Source organism: Panthera tigris, chromosome A2, assembly GCF_018350195.1.
Source record: "Panthera tigris isolate Pti1 chromosome A2, P.tigris_Pti1_mat1.1, whole genome shotgun sequence".
Classification (NCBI taxonomy): domain Eukaryota; kingdom Metazoa; phylum Chordata; class Mammalia; order Carnivora; family Felidae; genus Panthera; species Panthera tigris.
In genome coordinates, this window is record NC_056661.1 from 5,066,442 (window position 1) to 5,091,252 (window position 24,811).

At 50.6% G+C, this 24,811-nt stretch overlaps 1 protein-coding gene across 5 annotated transcripts in view; it reads left to right on the forward strand.

The window, feature by feature from the left end:
- The window catches only part of VAV1 (vav guanine nucleotide exchange factor 1), a 47,330-nt gene that overhangs the window by 13,998 nt on the left and 8,521 nt on the right, over positions 1 to 24,811 (forward strand). For all 5 annotated transcript variants that reach the window (XM_042977968.1, XM_042977969.1, XM_042977970.1 and 2 more), the window contains exons 2-22: positions 6,837 to 6,953; positions 7,477 to 7,535; positions 7,652 to 7,720; positions 8,765 to 8,876; positions 8,968 to 9,063; positions 10,011 to 10,079; positions 10,228 to 10,331; positions 10,907 to 11,006; positions 11,644 to 11,739; positions 11,940 to 12,008; positions 12,267 to 12,353; positions 12,464 to 12,549; positions 12,865 to 12,997; positions 13,313 to 13,422; positions 14,383 to 14,484; positions 14,726 to 14,823; positions 14,910 to 14,932; positions 15,105 to 15,150; positions 17,599 to 17,735; positions 18,070 to 18,135; positions 22,192 to 22,223. In XM_042977968.1, coding sequence (XP_042833902.1) covers positions 6,837 to 6,953; positions 7,477 to 7,535; positions 7,652 to 7,720; positions 8,765 to 8,876; positions 8,968 to 9,063; positions 10,011 to 10,079; positions 10,228 to 10,331; positions 10,907 to 11,006; positions 11,644 to 11,739; positions 11,940 to 12,008; positions 12,267 to 12,353; positions 12,464 to 12,549; positions 12,865 to 12,997; positions 13,313 to 13,422; positions 14,383 to 14,484; positions 14,726 to 14,823; positions 14,910 to 14,932; positions 15,105 to 15,150; positions 17,599 to 17,735; positions 18,070 to 18,135; positions 22,192 to 22,223 — 1,811 coding nt within the window. The remainder of the gene's footprint in view (positions 1 to 6,836; positions 6,954 to 7,476; positions 7,536 to 7,651; positions 7,721 to 8,764; positions 8,877 to 8,967; positions 9,064 to 10,010; positions 10,080 to 10,227; positions 10,332 to 10,906; positions 11,007 to 11,643; positions 11,740 to 11,939; positions 12,009 to 12,266; positions 12,354 to 12,463; positions 12,550 to 12,864; positions 12,998 to 13,312; positions 13,423 to 14,382; positions 14,485 to 14,725; positions 14,824 to 14,909; positions 14,933 to 15,104; positions 15,151 to 17,598; positions 17,736 to 18,069; positions 18,136 to 22,191; positions 22,224 to 24,811) is intronic.

A 24,811-nucleotide genomic window follows, 5' to 3' on the forward strand; every position in this document is an offset into this window, starting at 1 on the left:
GCTTGCTTGCTGAATGAATGAATGAATGAATGAGCCTGGCTGTTGGGCCAGGTGCTGGAGTGGAGATTCAGTTGGTATTTTCATGCCCAGAGTGAAGATGAGGACCCCCCCCCAAGTTGGTGCAGTGACCCACCCAAGTTTCTTCAGCGGGCGGCCGCCGGGCTGGGAGTCGAACCATGTCTCTCTGACCCCCTTGACAGGCACTGAGAAGCTGAGTGTGTACTGGGGTGAGAGGGGAGGAGAGAGAAGAGAGACAGGCTGGCGTGGGGGGAGGTTTTGAAGGCCAGGATGAGGAGGTGATGCTCTGCACCCCTGCTTCCAGGCTTCAAAAAGAGTGCACAGCATGCCCAGCCTCTCTGGTCTGCAAGATGAAGTCTTGCAGTCCCAAGATTAAGGGGCTTCAGGGCTGAACACGGAGGCCCCCCCCCCCTTCCTCTGTCTCCCTGAGCAAGCCCTGGTAACAGGCATTTCCTGTTTCCGGTGGCTCCCTGGGCTGGGCTGGGGGTGGGGGAGCAGATTGCTGCACTTGTGCTCAGCTGTGGGTCCCTCTCCTGCTCCCTGCCCCCAGCCACCAAATGGGGCCTCCGTCCCTGCACACTGGTTCCCTGGAGGAGGGTGGCAAGCTAACCAAACTCTCTGTGGCTCTTTCTTTGTCTCGGGCAGGGGTGGTGAGGGGCCCGCAGGCAAAGGGGAAGTGTCTGGGTGCTGATTTGCATATGGGCAAGATGCCAGCCCAGCTCTACGATATTCTGGTGGAAGGGGGAGGGGGGCTGAGGGGTTCGCCTCACCAACGGGGAGGAAATGTATTCACACGCCCCTCCTACCTTTGGTTAAAAGGCCTCCTGTCCTTTGTCACCTTCTCCCACGCTTTGGGCTACCGAGAAGTCCTTGTGGTGGTCTAACCTCAGTCATTCCTGCTGTCTGAGGGAGCCCCCCGTTTTTCAGCTGGGCCTACCCCATCCAGGAGGGCTGATGAGTCATAGCCCCTTTCGCCCCTTGAGATGTCACATGACTGGGGGGAAGAAGTCTCAAGGCTCAGCTGATCTCCCTGAGGTCAGGAGGGAACTTCCTCCCTCTGGCCAGATGAGGCCAAGTGCTCTGTTGCCCCTGGTGACTTGAGAGCCCCGTCTGGAGTCAGCCTACCGCCGTGCAAAGGCTGCTGGGCAGGAGAGTGTTACATGTGGTTCCTGTCATGTGCCGAACCTCTTTCGTGGCATCAGGAGGCAGCCTGGTGTGGTTCAAAGAGGTGCAGTGGTACAGTGGTTAGGGGCATGGCCTCTGGGCTCTGAAAACTTGTATCTGGCTTTTCATTCCTTCCTGTGTGGCCTCAGGCAAGTGATACATCCTCACTGAGGCTCAGGTGTCCCATCTATAAAATATGGGTTCACGCATTCACCAACTTTTGTGGAGCATCTCCTGGGTACCAGGCATTGTACTAGGCGTTGAGGCCACAGCAGTGAACAAACTATACTGAGAATCCTCTCCTAGTGGATGTTCTAGTATGTGAAGGGGGACAGACTGACAATAACAAAATAAATAAGAGAAATACACGGTGCCCCAGAAAAAACACAAGGCAGAGGAGAAGACGGAGAGTGCTAGGTGTGTGTATGTGTGTGTGTGTGGGGGGGGGGGGTGCAGTTTTAAGCAGAGTGACCGGGAAGGTCTCATTGAGAAGTGACATTTCATCAAAGGCCTGAAAGAGACAAGGAAGGGAGGCACTGTGTTAACTGGAGATGGACATTCTGATCAGAGGGAACAGCCTGTGCAAAGGCCCTGGGGCACTACTGTGCGCGGCATGTTGGAGGGACAGCAAGGAGGCCTGTATGGCTGGAGCAGAGAGAGTGAGGAGAAGGGAGGGAGGAGGGGAAGGTGGGGAGGGGATGGGGCAGGTCATGTGGGGCCTTGTGGTTGGCATCTGGGTAGGGTGGGAGTCTTGGGAAGATTGTGACAATATTTGAAAATAAATGATATGGGTCCAAGGGCAGAAGCAAGGATACAATAAGGAGGCCATTGCAATAAAGCAGGTGAATGATAATGGTGGTTTGGGCCAGGCAGGTGCAGAGAAGGGGCGGGATTCTGGCTGTATTTGGAAGGCAGAACCAACAGGATTTGCTGATGGATTGGAAGTGGATGAGAGAGAAACAGAGGAGCCAAGGTGACCCCAACATTTTGGGCTCGAACAATCGGAAGGACAGATGGGGTTAGAGCGTGCCTCCTAGACCTCAGTAGCAACATTGTTGGGAGGATCGAACAAACCTATGCGTGCCAAACTCTTCATCCCAGCTTTGGAAGAGGCTACATTCTCAATCCAGGGTGCCTCCCCGGAAGGGTTGGGGGCTCCAGGAGGCAGGGACTGGCTCACACAGGCAGTGCTCTTTCACCGAGGCACGTGTGCGGGTTTCTCGTGAGGCTGCAGTCATCTGAAGGCTCAACTGTGGCTACAGGGTCTGCCTCCTAGGTGATTCAGCCACACGGAACCTCCAAGTTCCTCTCCCCTGGGACCCCTCCATAGGGCTGACTGAGTGGTCTCAACATGGCGGCCGGTCCGTGATCCAAGAGGCCAAAGTGGGAGCTGTAATGCCTTTTGTTACCCAGCCTTGAAAAGTCACGTATTGTTACTTCCAGCATACTTAGTCACACAGGGCTAATCGTGAGAGAGGCAGTTACAAAAATGACACAAGTCCTGGGATCTGTGGGCCATTTGGGGGCCATCTTGGAGGCTGACTACTGTTGTTACATTGTCTTAATTACTGTAGCTGTATGCTAAGTCTTGATGTGAGTAGTCGCAGTTTACTTTTCCCCTCGGCTTGACTTGTCTTGGCTATTTGTGACTGTGCTATTTGTGTCCATATGCATTTTAGGATTCCTGCACCAAGTTCCATGAAAAAGCAGTTTGAGATTTTAATTGGCGCTGCATTGGGTCTATGGCTCAATTTTTGAGAAGGTTGAACAATTTTAAATGTTGAGTCTCTCTGGACAAGAATTAGTATATATTTCACTCTACTTGTACAGATCTTCTTTCATATTTTTCAATACAATTTTAATTTTCTTCATAAAAGAGTTTTTCACTTCTTTTTGTTAGATTTGTTACTCATCACTAGTTTTTTGTATGTTTGTTTTACAATTTTTAGGCTACGGTAAATGGTATCCTTTTAAAATCGAAGTGCAATTTTCGCGCAGTGAAATGCTCAGTTCTTCAAGTTTACCATTCAACCAGTTCTAGCAAATGTATACACTTGTGCAACCCACACCCTTATCAGGACACTGAGCATTTCCATCCCTTGTGGCCTTTCTGAGTCAATCTCCGCCACCCTCCCCACCCCAGAAGCAACCACTGATCTGATTTCTATCACCGTAGATTAGTTTTGCTTATTCTAGAATTTTGTACATGTTTTCTTAAAAAAAATAACATTTTATGATTAATTTTTGCTAATGTACCATCACACAGTAAACTTTGTGTGTTGATTGTGTATTCACTAGCATTGTTAAGTTACTGTATTGATTCTGGTTATTTATCTGTATTCTTTTGGGCTTTCTGTATTGATGGCACCTTCTGCAGAATGCCCCTTCTCTCTCCTTCCTTCCTTCCCTCCTTCCCTCCCCCCTTCCTTCCTTCCTCCCATCCTTCCCTTCCTCCCTCCTTTCTTCCTTCCTCCCATCCTTCCCTTCCTCCCTCCTTCCCTTCCTCCCTCCTTCCTTCCTTCCTCCCATCCTTCCCTTCCTCCCTCCTTCCCTCCCTGCTTCCTTCCTTCCTTCCTTCCTTCCTTCCTTCCTTCCTTCCTTCCCTTCCTCCCTCCCTGGCTTCCTTCCTTTTTTCCTTTAGTTTTGTCTTGTACTGCAGGCTAAGATCTTCAACACAGTGTTGCCTAGAAATGGTAATGGGAACAGCCCTGATTAGTTTTGATTTCAAATGCCAGGGAATCTTTTCAACATTTCCACCATTAAATACAATGTTTTGCTTTTTATTTAAAACAGAGGTTTAAGATTAAAATAAATTTTTTTTAATGTTTTTATTTATTTTTGAAACAGAGAGAGACAGAGCATGAGCGGGGGAGGGGCAGAGAGAGAGAGGGAGACACAGAATCCAAAGCAGGTTCCAGGCTCTGAGCTGTCAGCACAGAGCCCAACACGGGGCTCAAACCCACAGACTGCAAGATCATGACCTGAGCCAAAGTCGGTCGCTCAACCAACTGAGCCACCCAGGCGCCCTGGTTTAAGATTTTTTGAAGATGCTCTCTTTATCAGGTTACAGAAATTCCTTTCCATTCTTACTTCACCAAGAGTCATTTTTTCCCCTTTTCTCTCTCTCTTTATCACAAATGGATGTTGAATTGCTGTTTTTTAGGCATCTCTTACTGTTGCTAATCTCTTTTGAACAGAGAGAGAACAAGCCTTGGGTAGGCAACAGAATATCCAGCTGGCACTTAGTAACATTGTTTACATCACATTTATTTTACACTGGCTTCTTTTCATAGCAAATGATCCTAGGGTTGTTTTTTTTGTTTTTTTTTGTTTTTTTTGTGTTTTTTTTGATAGTAGGGTGTAAGGTTCTCTTCTTAAATACATTTATTTCAGTTAAGGTTTATTTAAAGTTCATGTTACATAGATAATGGGTTGGGTATACTGTGGATGCAGCAATTATGTTGCTCTGGCAAAATGCTTGCAGTCACACTGCCTGGGTTTGCTTTCTGGCTGGCTGTCCGTGCCTCAGTGTCCTTCTCTATAAAATGAGGCTATAACATTACTTGCAGGATTGTTGCAAGAATTCCGAGAGAGACAGAGAAAGAATATGAGAGAGGGGAAGAGGGAGGGATGAAAGGAGGAAGAGAGAGAGAGAGAGAAAGTCATAGAAGCAGAGAGTAGAAGCTTAGTAGGCACTGGGTGGGGGGGGGGGATGAGAAAAATGGGGAGACGGTGGTCAAAGCATCCAAAATCGCAGTTAGGTAGGATGAGTCAGTCTAGGGATCTAATGTATGGGCATGATGTAGCTGCCGTCCTGAATAATACTGTCTCGAGCACTGGAAAAATGCTAAGAGAGTAGATTTCAGGTGTGCTGAGCCACACACAATGGTGACTGTGTGAGGAGATGCGATGTTAATTTGCTGGACTGTAGCAATCATTTCACTATGAATACGCATATCAAATCATCACATAGTATGCCTTTAATGTATACAATACTATATATACATATTAAATATATATGCATATAGAGAGAGCTGGGATTGGGCACATGGTACGTGCTCATGCAAGGCAGTGAGATAAAACTGTGGTCAAGAAATTTGGTTCGGATTCCGTAGGATCTAGGGACCTCAGAGCCCATTGGGGCATTTGGGTGAGTTGACATAAGGCAACAATAGAACCAAATTCCGCAAACCCAGAGGGACATCCTGTAGGTCTGACTGCTACATCAGTTTATATCTTCTGGTTACAAGTCACTACAACACAACCCAGACTGATTTAAACAGGAAAAGAATGCGTTGACTCGTGAAATTGCAACCTTCAGGGATGTTTCCTATAAATGGCGCCATACGATATGTGACCTTTTGTGCCTGGCCACTTTCACTGGGCATCACAGTTTTGAGGGTTATCCATTTTGTAGCATGTATCCATACTTTGCTACTTTGTATGGCTTTATAATATTCCATTGTATGGATATGCCTCGTTTTGTTTATCCACTTATCAGTTATGGACATAGGTGAATATGTAGGGACAGAAAACAGACACTGGTTCCCAGGGAGAAGGAAGAGAGTGCAGAATGACAGGTGACTGCTTAATGGGTACAGGGTTTCTTTGTGGGCTGAGAAAAGTGTCTTGGAACTAGATGAATTGATCATTGCATGACATTGCAAATATGCTAAATGTCACCGAAGTGTAATTTTAATATGGCTAATGGTTGGGGGGCGCCTGGGTGGCTCAGTTGGTTAAGCATCCAGCTTCGGCTCAGGTCATGATCTCGTGGTTCGTGAGTTTGAGCCCCACTTTGGGCTCTGCGCTCACAGTGTGGAGCCTGCTTGGGATTTTCTCTCCCCTTCTCTCTCTGCCCCTCCCCTTCCTCCCCCCCCCCACAAATAAATAAATAAACTTCAAAAAATTAAAGTGGTTAATGGTTAGGTTTTTTATTATGGTAAAAGAGACACAATATTATATACATAAATAGAATGATATAAATATATTTGATAAATATAAATACAAATTTATATAAACTGGAGAATATATAAATAACAGAATACTTACCATTTTAACCATTTGTAAGTGGACAATTCAGTAGCATTAAACCCATTCACAGTGCTGTGTAAGCATTACCACGGTACCCAAAACTGTTCCTCTTCCCCAACAGAAACTCTGTCCCCATTAAACACTAACTCCCCATTCCCTCCTCCAACCCTGGCTCCCACCGTCTACTTTTTGTCTCTATTAATTTGCCTACTCTAGGGACCTCATATAAGTGGAATCATATAATCATTGTTCTGGCTTATCCTTCTGTGTCTGGCTTATTTCACTGAGCATAATGTTTTCCAAATTCATCCATGTTGTAGCATAAATCAAAATTCCCCTCCTTTTTCTGGCTGTGTAATATTCCATTGTAGGTCCAGAATACATTTTGTTATCAGTTAATGGTTACCTTTATGTTATGTGAATTTTGCCTCAATAAAAAAAGATTTCAGGGGTAGATCAAGCTTCAGGTACACTTATCTTTATCAGAAGAGGGTGTGAGAGGGAGGCTGTGCCTTCTTTTCCCCCCTTCCATGCCAGTTCCCAAGTCAGACTGCCTAGGGTTCAGCTTCTCCCCTGTCCTGTTATGTTCCCTCCACCCCCATTTCTGTCTCTCCTCGCAGTTCCTGTGCCTTAAGAACATACGTACCTTCTTGTCTACCTGCTGTGAGAAGTTTGGCCTCAAGCGGAGTGAACTCTTTGAGGCCTTTGACCTCTTTGATGTCCAGGATTTTGGGAAGGTAAGCTGGTGCTGAACTTCCCGTGAGCTGGGCACAGAGAGGTGGAAGATTGGATTTCCGTTCGTTTCCATGAACATTTACGCTGGGAAATCTAAGTGCTGTTGGGGGGAAGGACAGAGAAGTCAGACCAGGCCATACACCAGATGCAAAGGGGTTGGCTTGGGGTATGCACAACTGGGTTCTAGTCCCTGCTTTGCTAACTGGTTGTGTGACCTCAGATCTGTGGCCATGCCTCTCTGAGCCCTAGGTGCCTCCTTTGTAACACAGGAATAATATCATCCTACCCTTTCTGAGTGGTTATGACGATTGCATAGAGTTAGGGGATTGAGTGGTGGGTGCTCAGTTAAGGGAACCCTGATCTGCTCACACAGAACAGTGGGAAGGGGGAGAAAACCCTGAATTAGCTCCCAGGGGAATGGAGTCTAACTGTGATAATCTAGCCTCGGGGGTTGGCGTCTGAGCCTGTGTTCTGGCACGTGGGTGGGCAAGGGGCTTACTGAGTGGCCCATGGCCCTTGTCACAGGTCATCTACACCCTGTCTGCTCTGTCCTGGACCCCGATTGCCCAGAATAAGGGGATCATGTGAGTAACCATTTGAGCTGGCATCCTTGGGCTGACCTGGCTCCAGTCCTACCCCTCCTGCAAGTCCCCGTCCCTGGCCCCCAGGCCTCTGGCTCATACCATCCGGGCTCCCTCAGGCCGTTCCCCACTGAGGAGGAGACCGTGGGTGATGAAGACATCTACAGTGGCCTGTCTGACCAGATCGAGTGAGTGTCTGGGACCACCACCCTGTCCTGGGGGGTCGGAGGTGACATGGCCCTGCCCTGGGGGGTCGGAGGGGACACGGCCCTGCCCTAGGGGTCTGAGGGGACATGGCCCTGCCCTGGGGGGTTGGAGGGGACATGGCCCTGCCCTGGGGGTGTCTGAGGGGACGTGGCCCTGCCCTGGGGGTGTCTGAGGGGACGTGGCCCTGCCCTGGGGGGTCTGAGGGGACACAAGTTTGATCTGGGAGGGGTCTGAGGGGACATGGCCCTGCCCTGGGGGGTCGGAGGGGACATGGCCCTGCCCTGGGGGGTCTGAGGGGACATGGTTCTGCCCTGGGGGGCCTGAGGGGACATGAGTTTGATCTGGGAGGAGTCTGAGGGGATATGGTTCTACCCTGGGGGTCTGAGGGGACGTGGCCCTGCCCTGGGGGGGGTCTGAGGGGACGTGGCCCTGCCCTGGGGGGGGTCTGAGGGGATGTGGCCCTGCCCTGGGGGGGTCTGAGGGGACATGGCCCTGTCCTGGGGGGTCAGAGGGGACATAGTTCTGCCCTGGGGGGCCTGAGGGGACATGGCCCTGCCCTGGGAGGGTCTGAGGGGACATGGCCCTGCCCTGGGGGGTCTGAGGGGACATGGCCCTGCCCTGGGGGGTCGGAGGGGACATGGCCCTGCCCTGGGAGGGTCTGAGGGGACATGGCCCTGCCCTGGGGGGTCTGAGGGGACATGGCCCTGCCCTGGGGGGTCGGAGGGGACATGGCCCTGCCCTGGGAGGGTCTGAGGGGACATGGCCCTGCCCTGGGGGGTCTGAGGGGACATGGCCCTGCCCTGGGGGGGGGGGGGGTCTGAGGGGACGTGGCCCTGCCCTGGGGGGTCAGAGGGGACATGGCCCTGCCCTGGGGGTCAGAGGGGACATGGCCCTGTCCTGGGGGGTCAGAGGGGACATAGTTCTGCCCTGGGGGGCCTGAGGGGACAAGAGTTTGATCTGGGAGGGGTCTGAGGGGTCCCTGGCCTGGGGGCTCCGGTGGCCCTAGCTGACCCCACACCCCGCAGCGACACGGTAGAAGAGGATGAGGACCTGTATGACTGTGTGGAGAACGAGGAGGCGGAGGGTGATGAGATCTACGAAGACCTCATGCGCTCCGCGGAGCCGGTGCCCATGCCGGTGCGTGGGGCGGGGCGTGGCGTCTGGGAGGCCTCATGGTGGGGGGAGGGGGGCGCGCCCCCCAACACCGACCTGTGCTCCCCACTCTCAGCCCAAGATGACAGAGTATGACAAGCGGTGTTGCTGCCTGCGGGAGATCCAGCAGACGGAGGAGAAGTACACGGACACGCTGGGATCCATCCAACAGGTGCGGGGCTCCGACCCAGCCCCGGGGGCGCATGCGCGGGAGCTGGGCGGGCGGCCTCTGGGCCGTGCGTAGAAGCCCCGTGTGTCCCAAGCGGGCCTGGGGCTCCTCTCTGTCCCCATTGTTTTGTTTCTTCTCTCTCTCTGCCGCTGGTTTTCTCTTTCATGCCATCTCCTGTCTTGATCGGTCTCTCCTTCCTTCTTCCTCGGTCTCCCTTTCCCTGGGTGTCCCTCTATCCCTGTCCGTATCTTTTCCTGGGTCCTCACCTCTGTCCACCTGTGTCTATTACTGTCTCTCCGACCTTCTATTTTCTTCCCTTTGGCCATTGCTTTTTCAACAGCTTTATCGAGATGAGCTCAACGTACCATACAATTCACCCCTTTACGTGCACAATTCAGTGGTTTTTGGTGTAACCATCGCCACTGTTTAATTTTAGAACATTTTCGTCATCCCCCCCCCCCCAAAGAAACCCCATACCCTTCAGCCATCACCCCCTACGCCCCCGTCCTTCTGCAGCCCCTGGAAACCGCTAACCTACTTTCTGTCTCCGTGGATGTGTCTGTTCTGGGCATTGCACACACGTGGCATCACACACGACGTGGCCCTCTGTGTCCGGTTCTCTCACCGAGCGTCGTGTGTTCGGGGTCCGTCCACGTGTGCCAGTGTCGCTCCTCTTCGTGGCTGAGCGACATTCTGGTGGGTGGGTGGACCCCATCTTGTTATCCGTTCACCCATCGCTGGACGTTGGGGTTGGTCCCTCCTTTTCCACTGTTGCGAATAACGCTGGCGTGAACAGCCGCGAACAGGTGTTTGGGGGGCCGTGGTGCATCTCTGTCTCTCAGCCTCTCTTTCTGTTGGTCTCTGACTCTGTCTCCTTGTCCCCGGCTCCCTGGGCCTGGGCCGGAGGGAGGGGTCCTGCCCCCTTCATCCTGCTCTCCCCACTCCTGCAGCATTTCATGAAGCCCCTGCAACGGTTCCTCAAACCCCAAGACATTGAGATTATCTTCATCAACATCGAGGTGAGCTGGCCGGTCCCCAGCCCTCCCGGGCGTCTGTCCAGTGGGGACGACCTGCTGGCTCCACCTGTGCCTGGAGAGTGGGGGCGGGGAGTTGAGCACTGCAGGGTGGGCCTCCTGAACCCCAGCCCCCACTCCTTCCTCTGAGTAGGACCTGCTTCGTGTGCACACTCTCTTCCTAAAGGAGATGAAGGAAGTCCTGGGCACCCCAGGCGCGCCCACCCTCTACCAGGTGTTCATCAAATACAAGGAGAGGTGAGACTCAGCCGGCCAGCCCAGACCCCCAGAAGTCACCCCGTCCTGCCCGCGCCGGGCATTTGGACGACCTTGCCCTCAGAGGCTACCGGACAGGCAGGGCTGTTCCCTCTCTGCTCGTGGGCAAGGGAAGGGACTGGCCACTTGTAGGTCAGTCCCCAGCTCTGCCTCTGCCGGGCTGTGTGGCACTGTCGACTCACTGAACCTCTCTGAGCATCCGCTGCCACACCCGTCAAATCAGCGTGGCGCAGAATGTACCTCCCAGGGTGAGGATGAAAAAAACGGATGCCTAAAGTGCTGGGCACAGGGCCCGGCACACAGTAGGTGCTCCGTAAGTGCTTGTTAGATGAGCGAACATTGAGGACACAATATACCGAGTGCCAAGCGTGTCTTACGCATCATCTCCCTCCGGTGCTTCAGTGGCTCCATGTGGGAGGTGCCATTGTCATGCCCGTTTTACAGATGGGGAGACTGAGGCTCAGACCATCTGGGAAGAGGCGGGGCCTGGACTGACACCCAGATTTGCCTGACCATGGTGCGGGCCACCGTTACCCGGCCACCTGTCCTTCCCTCAGGTTCCTCGTCTACGGCCGCTACTGCAGCCAGGTGGAGTCAGCCAGCAAGCACCTGGACCATGTGGCCGCCGCCCGGGAGGATGTGCAAATGAAGCTGGAGGTGGGGCCCGGGCGCCATCTGGGGGGCTCTCTTACCCCTTCCCAGGCCCCAGGGGCAGTGGGGAGGAGACAGAGCTGGTGGTGCTACTTCCTATCGCAGCCCAGCCAGGGTTTGGGGTGGGAGGTACTGCCCAGCTGAGTGGGAGAAAGGGAGCAGGAAGAGGTGGGCGGGAGCCCTGAGCCCTGACCCCCCCCGAACCCCGACTCTGGACTCAGTCCTGACCCCGACCTCAGCTCTGACTCCAGGCTGACCCCCAGTCCAGCCTGCGCTGAGTCCCAGCCTTGGCCGTGCCCCAAGTCTGGGCTGAGCCCCAACTCACACCGAGCCCTGATCCTGGGCTGAGCAACACCCCCCCCCCCCACCCCGGAACCAGTGTATCTACAGGGCAGAAATGAGGACGGGCCACCTGCATGCACCGTCCGTCCGGCCTCGTCGGTCTCCACTGTGGGGACCCTGCAGCCCTGTCCCCCGCTCCCTCCCCAGCTCCACTCAGCTCCTGGAATCCTGCCTCAGGCAGTGTTTGCCAGCCTTCCAGGAAATTCTTCCTTCACTGTTTCCCCGATGATGCTTCAGGTTCTAGAAAAATCCACACCTGTCTGCACCTCATCGTGCTCATCCCTTTCTCTGACCCCCCCAGGAGTGTTCTCAGCGAGCAAACAACGGGAGGTTCACCTTGCGGGACCTGCTGATGGTGCCCATGCAGCGGGTGCTCAAGTATCACCTCCTTCTCCAGGTGCACGAGTGGGGGCCCCCAGGCAAGGGCTTGGTTTGTCTCCCTCTCCGTGTCACAGGCGTGGGGCAGAGCGGTCTTCCCGGGGCTGGGGCCTGGCACCCTCTGGGAGGAAGGAGGAAGCTGGCAGGCCAGGCTTGTCTGGAGGGTCCCCAAGAGGAGAGGGCAGGCCCAGGTGATGTCTGTCTCCATGGGCTGTGCAGGAGCTGGTCAAACACACGCAGGACGTGATGGAGAAGGAGAACTTGAGGCAGGCCCTGGACGCCATGAGGGTGAGTGGTCACACACAGGCGTGTACACGTTCGAGGCAGGGCACACAGTCACACCCACGGGCAACCCCTCCTCTCATCAATGACCACACGCCCATGTGACCAGCGAGTGATTCCTAGCGTCTCGCTTGGGGACAGTACATGCGGGGATGCCCTTTCTACGCCTCCTGCCAGCCCCTGGTGGGGGCTGACCCCCTCTGCCCAACCAGATAGGGGATTGGCCAGGCTGGGGGCCCAGGCTCACCCCTGCCCCACCCCCAGGACCTGGCACAGTGTGTGAATGAGGTCAAGCGGGACAACGAGACGTTACGGCAGATCACCAATTTCCAGCTGTCCATCGAGAACCTGGTGAGGGGGCAGGGCAGGACGGGCCAGGGGTGTGGCCGCGGGGGTGGGGTGGGAGGGTGTTCGGCCTCCCCCTGGGTGGCCCCTTGCCAGACCCCCTTCCTGCTGCGTAGGACCAGTCTCTGGCCCACTATGGCCGGCCCAAGATCGATGGGGAGCTCAAGATCACCTCAGTGGAGAGGCGCTCCAAGATGGACCGGTAAGCAGAGCCAACAGGTACCGGAAAGGCGGGGCGGGATTTCTAGTTACACCAGGGGGTGGGGCCTAGGTGGGCGGGCGGGGCGGGACCAGCGTGGACGTGTGGGTGGAGCCAAGACCAGCAGGTGCTTGGGACCCGGAAGGATCTTATGGCCGAGGTCAGGATGGGTAGGCCAATCCTGCCAAGCTGGCCACAGACGAGGAGAAGGGCGGGAGTCCCACACGGACAGCCGGGTGGGGCCAGGAAGGTGGAGCTGGTGGGGAGGAGCTGGCCGAGGGGAGCCAGACAGAGGCCCCTGACCCAAGTTGCTCTCAGGTACGCCTTCCTGCTCGACAAAGCTCTGCTCATCTGCAAGCGCCGAGGGGACTCCTACGACCTCAAGAATGTTGTGGATCTGCAAAGCTTCCAGGTTCGAGATGATTCCTCTGGAGAGCGAGAAAACAAGAAGGTGGGGCTCCGAAGCCAGATCTGGGGTCCCCAGGGCTGGGAGAGCTGAGGCTCTGCACTCGAGCTTTAGAATGCCCGTGCGTGTGTGTGTGTGTGTGTGTGTGTGTGTAAGACACGCGTGGTCTTAGATTTGTGCACGTATGTTTGGTTCTCCCAGGCAGACCCTTCCAAGGGTGCCCGCGCCCAGTTTCTCCGAGGGGCAGAGAGGCTGTTACGGGGCTGACCCTTTCCTCCCCACAGGGGTAGGGGTGAAGAGGGTGTGTGGTCCCATCCTCTGCAGACTGGGTGTCTTCATTCTGAGCCCTGTTCCCTGCAGTGGACTCACATGTTTCTCCTGATCGAGGACCAAGGTTCCCAGGGCTATGAGCTGTTCTTTAAGACACGAGAACTAAAGAAGAAGTGGCTGGAGCAGTTCGAGATGGCCATGTGAGACCCCCCCCCCTCCCCCACCCCCTGTCTGCAGTGGACAGGGGCTGAGAGGCAGTTGTGCTCTGTTCCGTAGGGCCACTCTGAACCTCAGCTTCCCCATCTGCGAAATGGGAAGCATAGGCTTTTAATGCTGTCTGCATCCTCAGAATGTCAGTGTTCTGTGTGTGAGCTTCAGCCACCAGCCTGAACCCCTCTTCCTCCTCCTTTTTCTTCTTTTTCTCCTCCTCCTCCCCTTCCTCCCTCTCCCCCTCCTCCCACTCCTCTCCCTCCTTCTCTTCCTTCTTCTTCTCCTTCCGTTTATCCTTCCCCTTCCCTTTCCTCTCCTCCTCCTCCTCCTTCCTCTTTTTCTTCTTAATGTTTGTTTTATTTATTTTGAGAGAGAGAGCAAGAGTGTGTGTGTGTGTGTGTGTGAGGGAGGAGCAGAGAGAGAGAGAAGGAGAGAGAGAATCCCAAGCAGGCTCTGCACTGTCAGCACAGAGCCCCAAGAGGGGCTCAGTCTCACAAACAGTGAGATCGTGACCTGAGCCGAAATCAAGAGTCGGATGCTAACCTGACTGAGCCCCCCAGGCTCCCTTCCTTCGTCTTCTTGAGATGAAACTCACGTAACAAAAATTTCGCTATTTTAAAGTGTATGATTCAATGGCATTTAGTGCATCACAATATTGTGTAACCACCACCTCTAAGTTCCAAAACATTGTCATCCCCCCAAAAGGAAACCCTGCACCCATGTAGTACTCAGTCCCCATTTCCCCTGCTCCCAGCCCCTGGCAACCACCGGTCTGCTCTCTGTCTCCACCCAAATGCCCATCAGTGGAGGGCTGGAGATACGGCTTATGGTTTATGTAGCGTATCCAGTATGGCTGCCCCGATATGTCCAAAGGGCAGCACGTGTTGGTACTTCATTCCCTTGTGTGGCTGAATACTGTTCCGTCACGGGGAATTCTCTCCCCTCTCCAGCTCCAACATCTACCCTGAGAACGCTACTGCCAACGGGCACGACTTCCAGATGTTCTCCTTTGAGGAGACCACGTCATGCAAGGCTTGCCAGATGCTGCTGAGGTAGGGGTCTGGGGGGATGGGCCTGGGGCCTGGGTGCGGTCAGCTCGTCCTCCTCAGAGGGGCTTCTCTGGCTGTCTGTCCCCTGGGTTGGGAGGTGGGAGGCTCTCCCTTGGGCTTCCGCTTCTGCATCTCTCTCTTGCCCTGAAGAGAACCCAAGGGCACCCTTCACGTTGTTGGCAAAATGATCGGCTGTGTCCAGTCAACATCACTGACGTCCCTTAATCTCCCCTTGGCATCCCAGAGGCACTTTCTATCAGGGTTACCGTTGTCATCGGTGCCGGGCACCTGCACACAAGGAGTGTCTGGGAAGGGTCCCTCCATGTGGCCGACATGGGCAAGGTACCAGTGGGAGAGACTGCGGTAGGTGGGCTTGGTCCTGTGGGGGGGATTTCCATGCTAACTATTTCCTTCCCCGCCCCCCATAGATTTTTCAGGAACTATGAAGAAGGTAAGACCCCCATTCTCCTTTCTCTGTATGAGAAATCATGGGGGATAAGGAAGGGTGACCCAGGAGACCCCAGCAGTGGGCATGGTCCTTTGCTGGGTGCTCACATAGGAGCTGAGGGGGCCCCAGGCTGGGCCGGGGGAGCCACACTTGCAGTCTTGCTGTCTCCCTCCAGGATAAGCCACATCGCCGACCTCAGGACAAAAAGCGGAATGACCTGGGTGAGTCTGAGGGGGGTGGGCATTGTGTGGGGCAGGAGGAAGCCTGGTCTCTGCCCCAGATCTCAACAGTTATATTAACGATCACATAAGGTCCTGCTTATAAAGCTGTGAGCCATTGGTTGCAGTCCTAGAAACCCGAAAGGAATTTAAAGATAACCAACTGGGGGCGCCCGGGTGGCTCAGTCGGTTGAGCGTCTGACTTTGGCCCAGGTCATGATCTCGCGGTTGGTGGGTTCGAGCCCCGCATTGGGCTCTGTGCTGACAGCTCGGAGCCTGCTTCAGATTCTGTGTCTCTGCCCCTCCCTGCTCATGCTGTCTCCCTCTCTCTCTCAAAAATAAATAACATTAAAAAAACTTTAAAAATGACCCAAATTATTTACTTGCTTTGCTCAAACACTAGGAAGAGAAGGCATGGGGCAGGAGCCATCCTTGTAAAGGTGCTCTTTATCTTACCGTCCAATTTCTCCTCTTCACCGCCTCTTTTTCCTTGCTTTCCAACGCGGCACGCCTCTGGTGGTCCTTACCTCCTCTCCTCTTGATTCTGTGCCACAGAATCTTATCATGATCTATAGTTTCAGCAGAGTGCCCTCCACTCGAGGATGGGGAAGTGGAGGGCACAGATTCATTTTAGCCCAATGGCAGGGGGGAAAGGCTGGACTCATTCCTATGTTGATGAATTTTGTGGCATCACAGCAGTGATGGGTGCCTTGTGTTCAATATCTACTGTATACGTGGTCACATCTGGGGCCTCTCATCCTCCAGAAGCTCTGAGACCAGTGGTGAGGGAGAGAATTTTAAGACATTACCTTGTAGTGGGTGGACTAGAAGGTTCTCTGGAACATAGAACCTGGGGGACTTGACAGATCTGAGCCTTCAGGGAAGGCTTCTCAGAGGAGGAGACATTTAGGCAGACATTTGATGGATGAGAGGGTTAGGCAGGTGGGGAGGAGGGCAGGGGTGTTCCAGGCAGAGGGAATGGCATGCGCAAAGGCTGGGGCAGGGAAGCCAGGCAGCATTAAACACGTGAGAACAGTTTGGTGTGGCTGAGGAAGTAAAACCTTTGCTCATAATAATACAGAGTCAGTATAAAGGCTCAGATTTCATATCTATCTATCCGTGTCTATGTATATTCATATATAGATGTCAGTGTACAAAGATCTATAGATATCTATAATCTGTGTCTATAGATAGATATATTAGCTTTATTTGAAGTAATAAAAAATTAGAAACAAATGATTCAATAAGAAGAACGTATATATAATTATACATAGATTTATATGCGTTGTATAATCCGTTTTATACAAAAGTGTATGTCAGCTTTATTTGTCAAAAACCAGAAACAACCCAAATGTCCTCAATAGAGGGAAATATTTATGTGTGTGCGTGTGTGTGTGTGTGTGTAGGGGTGCCTGGGTGGCTTAGTTGGTTAAGTGTCCGACTATTGATTTAGGCTCAGGACATGATCTCACAGTTCATGAGTTCAAGCCCCACATCAGGTTCTGCACTGCCTGCTTGGAATTCTCTCTCCCTCTCTCTCTGCCCCTCCTCTGCACTCTCTCTCTGTCAAAAATAGATGCACATTTAGAAAAGTAAGTGTGTGTGTATCTATTATATGTATTTATATTTATGCATATTGTATATATGTATTAATACACACATTTGTACATATCCATTATATATATGCATACGTATGTGTGTGTCTGTATATATATATACACACACACACACTGTTTATTGAGATAGAAAATACATACTGTAATGTGTATAAGTGAGCAAATCTTAACTGCATGGCGCCATGAATTTCTACCCCTGTAACCACCACACAGATCAAGATATGGAACGGTTCACCGAATTCTAGAACTACACTGTCCAATGCAAATTGAAACTAATTTAAATAACCTTAAAACTCCCGTACTCAGCCACACTAGCCACATTGTGAGCTCTCGCTCACCACCTCTGACTAATGACTGCCCTGCTGGACAGGAGAGATTATTCAACTCCTCCACACAGAAGGCTTTACCAGACTGCTGTTCAGCCCCCCCCCCCCCCCGCCTGGCTCTCCGAGGGGACCACTCTTAGACCCCTACCACCATAGGTCAGTTTTGCCTTTCCTTGAACTTCATCAAAATGAAATCCTGTGGTATGTCCTCCTCCTGCGTCGTGTTGGTGAGACTCATTGGCGTGGTTGCTTGTGACAGTAATTTGTTCATTGCTGTGTCACATTCTGTTGTGTGCTTCTGTCACACTCAGTTTATGCATTCCATTGAGGCCATTGGGTTGTTTCCAGTTTGGGGCTCTTGCGAAGACAGCCCGTCTCGGACTTTTGGCACACACGAGGGTGTGTTTCTCTTGGTCTCTAATTTTCGCCATCCTGGAGGGTGGTGAGGCTCAGGTCTGAAAATCCGTGGCCGCCAACCGCACTGAGCCACCACCTTCCCTTCCCTCCAGGCCTGCCCAAGATGGAGGTGTGCCAGGAATACTATGGGCTTCCCCCACCACCTGGAGCCATTGGTCCTTTCCTGCGGCTCAACCCCGGAGACATCGTGGAGCTCACCAAGGCTGAGGCCGAACAGAACTGGTGGGAGGTACAGGCTGGGCGGTGGGAGTGATGGAGAAGGATCTGAGTGTGGGGTCATGGGCGTAGGCGGTCCCGGGAAGTCTTTGGCAAGGGGAGGCTGGTCTGGACGAGGCATCTGGGGAGGGTGTTATACATGGGGATTTCTAGGGCTGGCCCGGCCCTTCTGAGCTGGCCGTCTTGCCAGGTGGTTGATACTGGCTAGAACTCCATGGGTCATGCGGGCCACAGAGGGATGGATGGGTGGGCAGATGGCCAGTGGGTAGAAAGATGGGCACACACACATACACGCACGTGAATGCAAGTAACTTCTGCGTCCGTGTCTTTCCCTCCCGGATTTTTAGGGCAGGAATACGGCTACCAATGAAGTTGGCTGGTTTCCCTGTAACAGGGTCAAGCCCTACGTGCATGTAAGTGCCTCAAATCTGGATGGAGAGAGGGCAAGGGGGGTCTGGAGAGGGTCCTGCGAGGGCGGGAAGCCTTGAATTAACACCCCTGAGATAGAGAGGGGCTGCCCATCACGGTAAGTCATTCCCAAACTCCGTAAGTCATTCCCAAACTCCGTGCTCTGCCTAATGTGTCGACCAAGCCCAGAGTGGAGGCAGGGAGACGGGGGTTACACGGAGAATGATGACCAATCCTTTCCCTCTTGATTCTCCCTGTATGAAGGTCCTCTCCCTGGTACTGCAGAAAATCTGGGGTGGCCAGAAGGCTGGCCAGTCACTGGCTTCCTTTCAGAGGCAGCGAGTGCTATCCCATCAGGTGCTGGGGCCACCCAGGCCTCTCGGCCCAGCTCCTGTGGACACACCTGCCCACACTGTGCCCAGTCTCTGCTCACCCAACCCCCTCGCTCTACGATGACCTCAGGTCTTTCCCATCTCCCCAGACCTCTCTCCCTCACTGCAGATACCCCTCTGCCTGCTTCACAGCCCAAATAGGAACCCGCAGAGGGAAACTCCCCTTCTGTTGCTTGAATTGTGTATCATTTCAGACTTCCAGAAAGGTGGCTACAATAATGCGAGCAACTCCAAATAGCCTTTCCCAGATTCACCAGCTGTCCACATTTGCTCTTTCTCTGCACATTTTATTTTATTTAAAAATTTCATATTATTGTTTTCCTGAGACATTTAAAAGTAAGTTTACAGATATATTTTCCCTTCACCCTTAAATACCTCCTGAGAACACGAACCTTTTCTTACATAACCGTAGCATGATTTTTTTTTTTAAACGTTTATTTATTTTTGAGACAGAGAGAGAGACAGAGCATGAACGGGGGAGGGGCAGAGAGAGGGGGAGACACAGAATCGGAAGCAGGCTCCAGGCTCTGAGCCATCAGCCCAGAGCCTGACGCGGGGCTCGAACTCACGGACCGTGAGATCGTGACCTGAGCTGAAGTCGGACGCTTCACCGACTGAGCCACCCAGGCGCCCCAACCATAGTGTGATTTTAACAACCATGAATTTAACACTTGACATTGACATTATACTACAATTTAACCTGTAGTCCATATTTAATTTTGACAATTTTCCCTAAATTGTCTTTTAGAGATTTTTTTTTTTTCTTTTTTGGCCTGAGGTCTCCCAGGTTTCTCCACTGTGGAGCTATGCATTTCCAACGTCATTGTTCTGTCCAAGTTTATTAGCAGATGTAAGGATGAGCTGCCTCCCTTTCTGTCAGTCAGTCAATCAATCAGTCACTCAACCTACCTATCAATCAGGCATCTGTATATCTAATGATCAGCTATCTATCTATCTGTGTCTCTGTGTGTCCATCAATTATTTATATATCAATCTACATACCTATATAGGTATCGAACATCTATAATTCTATGTAGGCAGGTATCTATCTAATTACTAATCAATCAGGTATGTATGCATGTATGTATCTCAGGGAATGCCTGTGGATTCTTATTCTAAAAATGGTCCCAGCTTTGGCCAGCGGGAGCCCCATCAGGCTGGCTCATCTGTCCTTTTGATATGTCCCCATCATTCTCTGAGCTGTTCCTTATTTTCTGGCACAAAACCAGACCTACCTTGTACTTCCCATGCCTCAGTCTTGGAATCAACTGTTTTTCCGAGGAGCCCTGGTCCTTTCAGTGGGACACGGCATTCAGAAGCCAAGATCTGGGCATCTCTCCAATTTCTGCCTCCAAATGTACTGCCTTCTTAAAACTACACCTGTCCTAGCCTCCTTCTCTCTCATTACAATGAAGGCTCTGAGAAAAGATAGAAAAAAACACAATTCTCCTTTCTACTGAAGGATTCCATCCTCCTGGTCCCACCTACCTTACAAGATAGCTACTATTGTATTTGTTTTATGAGTGTCTGTCTGGAGTTTCTTAATATACATACTAAGTCGATACGAATAGCAATTCTCATTTGCCCCATGATTTATTCAGAAGATTTAATACTATTTTGCAGCCCCCTGCTTGCCTTTTAATATATCTTGGGATCTTTTCATGTTGTGCACAGAATATTTCATTCTTTTCTTCCCCTTTAAAACAAATTGAGGTGAAATTTGAAAAACAAAAACCATCTTAAAGTGCACGCTTCAGTGGTATAGTACATTTTGCAATCATTTCATTTATGTGAAATGTCTCAACTAGGTACATCCACAGGAACAGAGAGCAGATTGGTGGTTCCCAGATGCTGGAGGTGGGGGGCTTTGGGACCGACTGTTTAATGGGTGATGTGTCTGGGTTTTCTTTTGGAGTGATGTTTCAGAACTAGATACAGGTGGTAGTTCCACATTCTTTCTATTACTATTTTTATTTTTGTTGTTTTTTTCTAAGTTTATTTTTTTTTATTTTGAGAAAGAGGGCAAGTCGAGGAGGGACAGAGAGAAGGGGAGGGAGAGAGAGAATCCCAAGCGGGCTCCAGGCTCTGAGCTGTCAGCACAGAGCCCGACACGGGGCTCCAACCCACAGACTGTGAGATCATGACCTGAGCTGAAGTCGGACGCTCAACTGACTGAGGCCCCCAGGCGCCCCATATTATTACTATTTTTAAATTATGGTCAAACACAAATTGTATAAAATTTGCCATTTTAGCCATTTTTGAGTATACAGTTCAGTGGCATTAGGTACATTCGTACGTTTGTGCAACCACCACCACTGTCCATTTCCAGAGCTCTCCATCCTGCAGAGCTGAAACACTAAGTCCCCACCCCATCCCCCAGCCCCTGGCTCCCACCATCTACTGCCTGTCTCTGTGAATTTGACTCCTCTAGGGACCTCGGATGAGTGGTATATGTGTCCCTTTGAGACCAGCTTTTGCAGTGAGCATAACATTTTCAGAGTTCATCCATGTTGTAACAGATGTCAGAATGTCCGTCTTCTTATGGCTAATAATCCATTGTGTGTGCATACCACATTTGGTTTATCTGTCCATCTGTTGATGGAGACCTAACCCTTTGGCAATCATGGGTAACGTTGCTAGGAACACGGATGTGTAAATATCTCTTCGAATCCCTGCTTTTAATTCTTTCGGGTAGATACCCAGAAGACGAATCGCTGGGCCATATGGTAATTCTAGTTTTAGGTTTTCAGGAACCACCGTCTGTTTTCAGTAGTACCTGTACCATTTCACATTTCTGCCCGTAACACAACAAGGTTTCCAATTTCCCTATATCCTTCCCAACACTTGTTATTTTTCTGTTCTTGTTTTGTTTTGTTTGTTTTTTGTTATTTTACAATAGCCGTCCTAATGTGGTGAAAGTGTGCACGTTTACATGTATTCAGACCAGGGGTTGGGCTCTCTGTAAACAGACAGATAATATAGATTTTCATCTTTGTGGGTCAGATGGTCTCTTTTGTGATTTCTCACCTCTGCCAAAATGGTACAAAAGCAGCACAGACGATGTGCAAATGAGTGAGCCTGACCATTGTCCCAATAAAACTGAATTTCTGGACCTTGGCATGTGAATTTCACCCCATCTTCACATGCCGAGCAATATTATTCTTCCTTTGGTTTTTGTCAACCATTTAAAAATGTAAAATCCATTATTTTTTTTTTAATTTTTTTTTAACGTTTATTTATTTTTGAGACAGAGAGAGACAGAGCATGAATGGGGGAGGGTCAGAGAGAGGGAGACACAGAATCCGAAACAGGCTCCAGGCTCTGAGCTGTCAGCACAGAGCCCGACGCGGGGCTTAAACTCACGGACCGCGAGATCATGACCTGAGCCGAAGCCGGACGCTCAACCGACTGAGCCACCCAGGCGCCCCATAAAATCCATTCTTAACTTGAGGGTCATGCTACCACAGTGGCTGGACAACCCCTGACTGGAAGTGGACCAGTCTCTCCCATTAGATTCTGAGGCTGTGTCTTCAGTGAATAGCACGGTGCCTGGCATATAATAAACACTCAATAAATGATGGCAGAGTGAATGAGTATATGAGTGATGCACCCTGCACTCCGTTGCTAACCTTGGCTCTTTACCCTAAGTCTCGGTCTCTGTGTCCCCAGGGTCCCCCTCAGGACCTGACTGTTCATCTCTGGTGAGTGGAACTACCTTTCTTATTTTCAACTTGGGCCCCCTGGGGTGGGTTCCCTGGCTGGGCACGGAAGGCGACTCCAAACCAATATCTCATTCATTTTTTGAACTCTGGGCATCGAGTGCTGGATGGAGCCCTGGGCCCAGGGCTGCTGAGGCGCAAGCAGACAAAAGAAGGTCCCTGACTTTGGGCGATTAGGGCCTCACTGGAAGGAAAATGATGGTGGTGATGTTACCAGCAGCCCCTCGCCCCTGTTTTTTGAGCACCTATTGAATGTAGAGCAGTGAGGGGCGGGTGTTTACAGTGTTGCTTCTGGAGCCCACTGACAGGGTTCAAATCCTGAGTCCAGTATTTCCCGGCTGTGTGACCTTGGGCCAGTAACTCAACCTCTCTGTGCTTCAGCTTTCCTTTCCGGAAAATAGACTAAAACCGACTTAGCTTCCTAGGGCTGTTGTAAGGCTTTAATGGGCTGTTAGTCCTGTGCCTGGCACACAGTAAGCACTTTTTATTTTTCATGTTTTTAACATCTCTGACATTGCAATCGCTTTTACAATCGATGGAATATCAGTCTTCTGCCTACTTTTATGGGTAGTGGTTTTTATTTCATAATGGCCCATGAAGGAACAGTGCCTTTTATGATCACTGGCCTCTTAGATGATGTAACACGGGACTGTTTTTATGGCTGCTGTGTCCGTGCTTTAGGGAGCGCATTGAATTTTCATACCAACCCTTTGCCACTCTCCTTTCCTTTTGGGGAAGAAGGAGGCAACCGAGGCTCAGAGAGGGGAAGTGACTTGTTCAATGTCACACAGTGAGGAAGGAAACGGAGATGGGATGGAGCCCATCTGCCTGACTCCAGAGCCTGACCTTACTGCCTCTGGAAAGTCATGATGCTGACAGACCACGTGTTAGGCGCCTCAGCCACGTCTGGTCAGAAATGTCCTCTGCAGAGGGTAGTTTTATCCTCCTTTTTTTTAGAAGAGAAAACTGGGGCTCAGAGTGTGGCAAAATCAGCTCCCAAGGTCACAGAGCAGCCAAGTAGCAGAGCCAGGATTCAGACCTGGTGTCTGCCCTCCCCTGCTGGGATGTGGTCACCAGGCGTGGAATTGTATCAGGAGAGCGAGACCCTCACTTTAGGTGCAGAATTGGAGGAGGCAGCCAAACACTCAGGCATTGAGATCCGTGGTGGTTCAATGTGGCATTTAAAATAATCGAAAGCAAGGCAAACTAAATCCATGATAAGCAAAATCTCAAAACTGTAAATAAAGACAGGACCTGACAGGGCTGGGGGTAGAAAGAGTTGAACCCATGAGTATGGAGGTGGATCTTGTCTTTATTTAAAGCCTTGGCATTTTGTTCACCATGCATTTTCTTTTGCATTCATTTCAAAACCTGAGGTGAAATCCACATAACGTACAACTAACCGTTTAAAGTGGCATTTATGTTAGTATTTATGTTTATATTACATATTCACATGCATATATCATATATAGTTATATATTACCTCAAGTTAATGGTATATTATTTGTTATATATTTACATTTGCAGCATAAATATATTCATATCCACATTTATATATCATCTGTAATTACATATCATCCAAAACTAGTAAATAGTATGTGTGTTATGTATTTAGTTATAACATAATACGTTCATATTCACATTTATGTGTCATGCATAATTGTATATTATCTATAACATATATTAATATATGATATATTAATTATAATATAATTAATATATATTATAGTATAGTATATATTATATAACATATTATATAACTATATATTATAATTATAGTATAGTATATATTATATAATATATTATATAACTATATATTATAATTATAATATAGTATATAATATATAGTCATATAATTAATTATGTATATAATTAATATATAATATATTAATATATATTCTTTATGTTATATATTTACATTACGGCACAAATATATTTATATCCAGTGGCATTTACTACGTTCACAAGGTTGGGTGGCCATCATCACTATAAGTCTAGAACATTCCATCCCCCCAAAGGAAACCCTGCCCCTGTGTGTGGTCACCCCTCTGCCTCCCCAGCCCCCAGCACCTACCTCTGACCCCTTCCTGTCTGTGGATGTGCCTTTTCTGGACATTCCACACACATGGGACCACACACTCCATGGCCTTTTGTTTCTGGCTCTCTTTTCTGAGCATCCTATGTTCAGGATCCGTCCACAAAGCGGTGCATGTCAGAGCCTTGCTCCCTTTCTGGCTGCTTTGGCAATCATTTTGACTTTTAAAAATATTGCATTAAAATACTCCTTACTTCATTTGCTATCTTTTACCTTGCTGGCGGAGTATTTTGGCTCCCTCTTCGCAGTTGGTCTTAGTGTCTCACCGCTCTCATCCAGCTTCTGTCCTGGTGGCCACAGAGACGGGCGAGTAGTGTGGATGCGGTAAATGCCCGTCCCAGTAATGCCAAATTCCAGAGTAAAGGGGAAAACGTCTGCTTTTCTACACTCCCAGTCTCAGCCGAGCGTGTGGGTTTTTCCCCACATCTACGCAGTTCTGCAATTCTCCCCTCTCAGCTGGCTGTCATCCAGTTCA